This window comes from Aulostomus chinensis, chromosome 18, assembly GCF_037954235.1.
Source record: "Aulostomus chinensis isolate RoL2024-O1b breed Wild chromosome 18, RoL_Achi_v1.0, whole genome shotgun sequence".
NCBI lineage: Eukaryota > Metazoa > Chordata > Actinopteri > Syngnathiformes > Aulostomidae > Aulostomus > Aulostomus chinensis.
Genome location: NC_141337.1, coordinates 7,170,001 through 7,178,672, shown reverse-complemented (window position 1 = coordinate 7,178,672; position 8,672 = coordinate 7,170,001). Strand labels below are relative to the sequence as shown.

Below are 8,672 nucleotides of genomic sequence, written 5' to 3'. Positions count from 1 at the left end.
ATGTCACACATCAAGGTGAGATTTTGTAGATCCGGAGGAAAGAACCCACCAAAGGTCAAGTGCAGACAAGACTGTGCTTCTACATATTTCATCTTAATTATTGCACCCTGATTTATTTAATGCTCTGATGTGAGACTGGATGTAGGGCAGATGGTTCTCAGGGACCAGTGAAAGTTGTCCAGATTGTCAGCGCTGTAAGATCACCTCAGCTCAGAGCAGGACATCACAACTTGTCAGATTAGGTCACACTAAATCATAAATAAAGTGCAACCAGCAGCTACAACATGGATGGAATGATGTTTAACCAAGCTGGAACAGCTTTCCTGCTGCTCAACCGTCCCTCCCAGCATGTTTGAGCACTAAACTAGCCTGAATCTGTGTATCCTGCTCTCCCTTCTCCATGTCTACTCTCTATAAATACATAAGGTGCTGTTTCCAAGGTAACAACTCTTTGGAGAATTGGCCACCCTGAAATCCAGATGGAGCGAGAAGGAAAGGAGGCTGCAGAGTGGTCTGCGCAAGGCTCTCCGATCGTCAGGACAATACCTTCCTCTTCACTGTCACCATCTGTCCACCTGCTGCGTGACCCCCCTCGGGAACATCAGTCTTCATTAGCCCATCTTACAAGCTCCACCTGAGGCCTGGTAGAAGGTGTGTGGAAGGACATGTCGGTGTGTATGTGTGCGTGTGTGTGTGTGTGTGTGTTTGTGTTTTTGGCTGTTATAAATCCTGTCATTTTGAAGTATTCATTCGAGACCCGAAGATACTCTTTAAAAACAAAAACAGGCTTCAAAGCTTGTGTTTGTACCGTTTCCCAAACGGCAACTTATTAGAGGGATTATTAATATCAGAATCGTCGATACGTTTATTAATAATGACCTGTTTTGAAATATCTTTTTGTGTGTCAGGATTATGTTCTTGAATCCATAAAATGTTCCCAGTGATGAGTTACTGGATTGCTTTAATTTGAAAATAAACTCAGTCAATACGGTTGAGTGAGTTTACATTCACGAGTGTTTGCTGCCATCCAGTGGTGGCAGAAAGAAACTGCAGCAATTCGTGTGATTCTAAGAAAAAAAACAGGAAGGGAAAAAAACAGATTCATGGAACTGATGACGTGAGTCGTTAACAGATCATAAAACAGTGAAATCAGCAGATAAACTTTAATAATTAGATGGTTGCCGTTTTCTCACCCGCTAAAGATGTCATCATTCCTGAATAATTGAGCCATGAGTTTCTAAAATAAAAACATTAAAGAGCTACAGTCACACATCAGCTTCGTCCCTTTCTTTTTCAGGTTTGAACGATGTTGATATTTTATTGGACAAGATTACTTCTTTAGTTTCCCCCGGAAGTGGACGCAAAGCTTCCTTTTGAAAAGAATCTGAACACACAAGCAACAATATTTGATTTGTTCAAACAAAACAGACTTGCTGGTAAGAAGCTGTTTTTATTCTCCAAAAACAGCAGAGACTTTTCCTCGCTGCAGTCTTACAATCCTGAACTTCTCTGCTATGTACTTCTTCATTATTTATGCGCTTTCGTTTGTTTCTGCATCTGAGCAGCAAAGCGCTACACAAATAGAATTTATTGTGATTAGAACTGAAATACAAGCTTATTCTAAATTCATCGGACTCTTCTCGTACAATTCCCTGTAAATGCGGAAGAGGATGAATCTTTACGTAAAATAAGAGTAGAGTTTTTTTTAAATTCAATATCATATCTTGCATTTCTTCATATGGTTCACTCAGAAAAAGTAAAGGAAAGTTAAACAATAAAATGCTGTAGAGAACTTTAACACAACTGTGGATTCAGTAAACATGTTTCTTGACTGTCAAGGAGACTAAATAAAATGTAAGCTTCCTAGATTGTTGTTTGGAACAGTTTCCTTGAACACATTTGTTGAACAAACAGCGTGCGGGCCTGTAAAATGAACCTCCCAGAGGACAGATACGTTATGATTGACAGGTTACACATTGAGTCAGAACATTTTACTGAGCAGGAAAACAAGATCCAAAGGGCAACTCGCATTCTTGACACCTGCCAAATCTTCAACAAGCGTTGAAGGCAGAGAGGAAAATGTGATGATTTGACAGAACACGTCTACTTTTCATAGAGAGTAAACATGCCAACAGTTAAAAAACAACAACAACAACAACAACAACAACAAAAGACCCCGTGAAGATCAACAATAGATATTTTCATTTAAGGCTGCTAGGCTGACGTGTTGTGGGTTTTTCCTTCTTGACCCGACTCATTTATAATGCATACGCTTGCAACACTGTCAGTGTCTTTATTGGAATCTATTTGAAATTCAGTTGAAATCAAGACATCTGCTGACAGAGGAGGAGAGGGATTCCCGTCGCTGATGTCACTCAGCGTGTGTATGTGTGTGTGTTTGAGCTGAACGCCCTGTGGTGGGCCATGCCTCCCTATGATTTCTTTTGAAAATAAAATAGAATACTAGAATAAAAATGATAGAAAACAACGGTTAAACCATAGAAACAAAAGGTCATCAGTTCTGTGAGATCCATCTTCAATCACTATCATCAATTTGAGACGCAGTTTGGCAAGCTAATGCTAACATCAAGCTAATGGAAAAGTCCCCCACGCATCAGAGCTGAAAGAGTGAAGTGTGGCTGGATGTTCTCAAATGAGGCGTGACAACCTTCCAATCTGATGCAGCATCTTGAGACAATTCACGCTAATCCTGTGGGATTTCATCAATAAACTTCATGTAGATTATTAGATTATACACATTAGATTAGACAGGGACAGAGCAGATTTTTGGTTGCAAGTATGAATATTTGAACCTTTAAGCGGAAAAGATTGAGGACCCTTGTTGTGACAGACGGACCATCACGTTCCCAAACGTTTTACTATCATTATTATTATTATTATTATTATTATTATTATTATTATTAAATCCACTAGATGGGGCTCTCTCCATGGTTACTTATTTGGTCACTGAAGTTTGGCGTGAAGAGAGTAGAACGATTTCAAAAGGGTTGTCGGGCCTGTAATAATACACTGCATGGTTGCTTCCTTTAATTTAAGACTTCATGGATCATTTATCCATTGGGCCTTTCAAATCCTGACTGCTGTGCTTTTATTTTAGTTTGCAGCGATGGCTTTATGCTGCCTAAAGGCAATGATTATAATGTAATAACTTATACCACTAAAAAGGCAAATCGTCCTGGTGACTTCTCCTCTCTTCAGTCAGGTAATCAACCTGTTGCTCTGCAGAGCGGGAGACCACCGCCAGGGTTCAACCTGCAGGTGTGTGGACCTTCACGTGTGATAGTCGCTTGTAAACAAGCTGAACAGCAACGTCTTATTTTAAAAGGAGGGTGAAGTTGTTCTGAGCTTAGACGCACCGACCACAAATAAGAAACTCTGACATCACACAAACGCATTTCCATGTGTCCCAGCCCATAAAATATTGGTCTCAACTTGAGGTTTGGATTCCAGTGCGCACGAAGGCAGGAGACCCGAGCGTCTCCGAGGTGGAACCGGGGCGTAACTCGAGATATATCACAGCAGGTAAACGCATGCTCTCATTTTCAGCTACGTCCACCTGGGTGGCGTTACAGTGGGAGGGGACATACAGTATTTTAGAGAATCCAGTGTGGATGATACGTCACCCCCCCCCCCCCCCCAAAAAAAAAGGGCCCTGCCTCCCTGCGGACCGCTGGCCCTGGCACACGGGATAGAGAGTCTGTGTGTGGGGGCTCCTTAAAGAGGTGCGTCGAGCAGACGGCACAGACTTTCTCCGTTGAAGAATCAGCGAGATGAAGAGCAGCGCAAACCCGGCACCATGCGCTCCAGGCTCCCACGGACCGCCTGCCTACTGCGACTCGTTGCACTCTGCATCCTTCTCTCGCACACTGCAGCTTATTTTGGGTTAGACACTTTTTAAACTGTTTGTGTGTGTGTGTGTGTGTGTGTGTGTGTGTGTGTGTGTGTGTGTGTGTGTGTGTGAGTGAGTGTGTGTTCTTGTTTTAACCCTCGTGACAGTAGTGCGCCTTTTTACGCACGCGTAAAGGTCGTAATCTCTGCAGTGTCGCAAATTGTTATGCTAAATTTGGGAAATTCAACCTAAAGATAAACTTAGATTTCAGATTGAGTTCAAACAAATAATGACCAATTGTTTATGGGACGTTTAGTTTTCTTGCTGTTGTTTACAGATAAGAAAACTTTGGTTACACCTTCCTTTACCCAACTATGAGCTCTACGACAGAGTTTCAGATGCAAAGACTGTAGGCTAACAAAGCCGGCAAAGCCTCAGGAATTATTAGAAAATATTTTATATCAGCCTACAGGTCTCTCCTGATTTAAAATGTGGAATTACTTTCATCACTCATAGTGTGTATTTCTTTTCACCCCAGGCTGACCGGTCGGGAACCTTTGGTCTTTTTACCTGGTCCGTTTTCAAACGAGCCTCCCTCAGGCAAGTCCCACCTGAAGCAGTGCGAGCAGATGACTCTGACCAGGCGGCAGAAGAGACTGTGTCGCAGGGAGCCTGGTTTGGCCGAGACGCTGCGGGAGTCTGTGCGCCTCAGCCTACTGGAGTGTCGGTATCAGTTCAGGAATGAGCGCTGGAACTGCAGCCTGGATGGCCGGGGAAGCCTTCTGAAAAGAGGTGAGTTCCAACTCTTTTAGTTGACCCACGATGTTTTTGCTTCAGTGCGTTTTCCATCGCTGGTCGCCGATGACATGGAGGATGTTTTATATAAAGGCAGCCGAGCAGAGTTCTCACACAGGTTAGCTGATACACATCTGCCCGCAGGGCTCTGGAACTGATGCAGCAAAATGATGTGTGCAGAGAAGAAACTGTAAGGGGACCAAAAAACAAAACAAAAAAAAAAAGGAATCCAAATTTTTGGGTACAATAATCAAACACAATAAAACTTCAAAATAAAATGTTTGTATTTATATTCAATGCTTATGAGTGGTTTTATTAATTAGCCACATTTACGCTCAGAACAACCCAAACATATTGATGTTTGAACATGTCATTTTTACATCTTTTTTTTTATTGTGATTAAAGCATCAAATGGACATTGATTTATATATGATTTGATTCTCTACCAATTGTAAAACTTTTTTCTTCTAAATTAATGGTTTATGTTGGCTGTAGTTGCCTTGAAATGATGGCAAACTTTAAAAAAAGACAAAGATTTTGCACAATTTCTGAACCGCAGCACTGTCATAGAGGGCAGTTGAAACGATTCAGTATTTAAGATATTTATGTTGACATTGGAGACATAAAACTGCGTCATCATTGTGCGGTTTTTCCCTTATTATTCATATTATTATTATTAATAAGATATTTTGCAGCAAAACTCATTTCAAGTTTCAGTATTTGTCATGGACCTTAGCAACTGCAATATCCAAGTATTAGTGAAGATCTTTTCTGTTAATTGAAATACTCTGCACTGATGATACAACCCCCGAATAGAGTTTTCTTCAAGTAGCCCACTTGAAGGTTTTTCTTCATGACCTGCTCCAACAATTTCACAATAAACCAATCTTTAATGCATGTAGCTCAAGCCCCATGCGGGTCTGCAGTGCACAAAAAATGCATTATGACTTATACATATGGATATCAGTGTGTGGGAGAACATGAACAGGTCAGCATGGAAGTAATGAGGGAGTAGAAAAGCCAAGAAATGTGGTGCGGTGTAGCGAGAGCATAAGCCCTGTGGTTATTTTTATCTTGAGGAAAGCGCCCATTCCCAGAGGAAAAGGGTGGCGCGATTACCCACTTTCATCTGGGAAAATCCTTCCTAGTCAAAATAATAATTAATTGGATCAAAATATACGCTGGTGTCAGCTTTGGGTGAAGCAAATAGCAGTGTGTAACCATAAAGGTTAGAAGAGGGATTATGACACAAGAAAACCTGCAGAATACTGTTGATGTTGTAGTGAACCATGACAACGTGGTGAGCTCTTTGTCAATATTTTGGCTTCAAGTTTTAATTCAGGCTAGTTTTTGGTTATTATGAGCAATTAATGAATTGCATGACAGACACTAACTTCAGCTGTTCAGGTTCATTTCTCATGCTTTTTTAAATATGAGATTCAATATTTCATATCAACATGTGTCAAAAACAAACAAACAAACACACCAACAACTACATTTTTCCACTAAGTAATTCTACCTCTTCTGATGTCTTTTGCGTCATTTCCCAGCATTCAAAGAGACCGCCTTCCTTCTAGCGGTGTCCTCTGCTGCGTTGACCCATGCCCTCGCCAAAGCGTGCAGCTCAGGTCGCATGGAGAGATGCACATGTGACGACTCCCCTGGCATCCAGCATCGAGAAGCGTGGCAGTGGGGGGTCTGCGGCGACAACCTGAAGTATAGCACCAAATTTCTTAAGAAGTTCCTTGGCCAGAAGAGGGTCAGCAAAGACCTGAGGGCCCAGGTCGACGCCCACAACATTAACGTTGGAATTCGGGTGAGTTTGCCTCTCAAGTCATCAACAACATCACCTACAACTGAGACACGCTGCGCTCAATTAGTTGGACTGCAATTTTACGTGTCAGTTATACCTCTGGCACACTCCTGCACCATCACAGGATCTAAAATTATGATCTTCACCTGCATAGTTTGTAGGGTGCCAGCCAGACAAACGCCCCCCCCTTATTTGCTGCACTCGCTGGATAACACGGATGAAGTGGGTGAGGCGGCGTAGAAGGGAGACAAGACGACTGTGGAGCCAGGTGTTCTCAGGCATGATAAAGCTTGCTGTGCGGGCCAACAGAAAATTAAAGGTCTCATATCGGAGAGGCCGATTATAACCGTGGCCTCTTTTTAATATACGAGCGAGCATTTTTTTCCACTTACTAAATCACTATGCCCTTCATAAATCCCCCTAATGTTCTTAACCACCACTGTGTAGCTCTGGGCCCCGGGGTCCTAACCCTGTAGCTCACACCTAAGAAGAAAAACAGGAAGAACTGAGGGCAGCTATCTTATCTTTACTAATGTTTTCCTCACTTGACACTGATGTGGCCCAAGAAGAGACCAGGAGCCATGTTGACAAAAACATGAAGTGGCTGGCAGGACCCCCCCCCCCCCCCATCTCTCAGTAATGGTGCTCTGAAGCCCCTCAGGCTTTCATACCTGCAAAGGGAGGAACTAAGCAGAACTTTTCAACCCAGAAGTACCCTCGGGCCCGGCTCTCTCAGACTAACTCCTGTGCTATCTGACCTGTCTCTGGCCCTCGCCGAGACGGGAGCTCTCCGGCTGACTGATCACGCTCTCATCACTGACCATCAGTGAACAATTAGTTGACACCAACATCACCACAACATTTTTTGGCACTCATTGTGTACCAAATTCTTATCGATGTTTTCCATGAGCAGGCATGCACTAAGAACAGGGTGGAGAGATTCCAACGTCTGCACTGTTTGTCACCTACGCCTCAGGCTTTAGGGAAGAGAGGTAGGAGAGAGGAGTTTCGACACATTGAGCAAAAAAAAAAAAATTGGAGCTGTCCAAGTGAGCAAGAGATGAAATACGACATGCTAAGCAGTTCCCCTCAATCCATTAGTTAAAGTTTTGACTGAGGTGAGCTTCTAACTGCAGACCACCACCTCTAGCCCCCCAACCCACCCAGCAGGAAACTGGCTGACTCTGTAGAGATAGACTTTCCAGATAAGAAGCCAGGTAATGAATCAAACTGAGAGAACTGACATCTCCCTCCCATTTCAGGCAGTGAAGAGTGGCCTGAAAACAACCTGCAAGTGTCACGGTGTGTCTGGTTCTTGTGCCGTACGGACTTGCTGGAAACAGCTGTCTCCATTCCACGACACCGGCCGGCTGCTGAAGTACAGGTATGACACTGCAGTGAGAGTTCTGAGTGTCACCAACGTGGCCACGGGGGAGACCGAGCTAGCCGGGCCACGTCGTCACGGCCAGAGTCTCCGCACTACTGACCTGGTCTTCCTGGAGGACTCCCCTAGTTTCTGTAGACCCTCCAGATACTCTCCGGGTACAGGCGGCCGGTCATGTGCAAAAGACACCAGTTGTCAGAGTCTTTGCTGCGGACGTGGTTACAACACAGCCATGCGCCTCACCAGCCTGTCCTGCCACTGTCAGGTGCGCTGGTGCTGCCATGTGGAGTGTCAGACGTGTGTCCGAGAGGAGGAGGTGTACACCTGCAAGAACGCGTGAGCTGAGGACGAAAGACAAGCCCTGAAACAGAAGAAATAAATATTGTAAGGACTTGCAGGGAGAAAAAAAAGAGTCAGTGGAAAACTGTGAGGTGGAAACTCTGATAACAGCAAGGCCGATCTATAAAGACTGATCACTCACGTCCTCACACATCTCCACTCTGAGTTGCATGTTATTTTGGGAGGAATATGGAATTGTAACATTATAATATTGCTGGTTATTCTGTTAATCATCACTGATTTGATATGCAGCAGCAGCTTAGGTGTTTCCACACTACTCTGCTTTTATTTCCACTGGATGCACTGAAATCTTCTGGAAAGGAGGGACTCAGAAAAACAGGTACTGGACTGGATGTCACCGGCAGCCTGCGGTGACTTCGTCGTACTGAAACGACCCCTTTCACTTGACTATTTATTATATCGTTCATTGTCGTACCGCTGCTTTATACTTTATCCCTTTTGTAATCAAGCCTTAGAATGAATCTACCTGT

General features: G+C 43.5%; 1 protein-coding gene and 1 long non-coding RNA gene across 3 annotated transcripts in view; one reads left to right on the top strand and one right to left on the bottom strand.

Annotated features, from left to right (window-relative positions):
- Window positions 1-1,354: 1,354 nt before the first annotated feature.
- The window catches only part of LOC147244895 (uncharacterized), a 16,157-nt gene continuing 8,839 nt past the window's right edge, over window positions 1,355-8,672 (bottom strand). For both annotated transcript variants that reach the window (XR_015110133.1, XR_015110134.1), the window contains exons 4-6: window positions 7,946-8,203; window positions 6,165-6,356; window positions 1,355-4,833 (exon numbers count right to left, since the gene is read on the bottom strand). This is a non-coding gene — a long non-coding RNA (uncharacterized LOC147244895). The remainder of the gene's footprint in view (window positions 4,834-6,164; window positions 6,357-7,945; window positions 8,204-8,672) is intronic.
- wnt9b (wingless-type MMTV integration site family, member 9B) overlaps window positions 3,684-8,672 on the top strand; it is a 5,768-nt gene continuing 779 nt past the window's right edge. Inside the window, exons 1-4 of the mRNA XM_086185563.1 lie at window positions 3,684-3,903; window positions 4,389-4,642; window positions 6,196-6,461; window positions 7,721-8,672. The exon at window positions 7,721-8,672 is cut by the window's right edge and continues 779 nt beyond it. Coding sequence (XP_086041689.1) covers window positions 3,818-3,903; window positions 4,389-4,642; window positions 6,196-6,461; window positions 7,721-8,182 — 1,068 coding nt within the window. The 5' untranslated portion in view covers window positions 3,684-3,817 and the 3' untranslated portion in view covers window positions 8,183-8,672. The remainder of the gene's footprint in view (window positions 3,904-4,388; window positions 4,643-6,195; window positions 6,462-7,720) is intronic.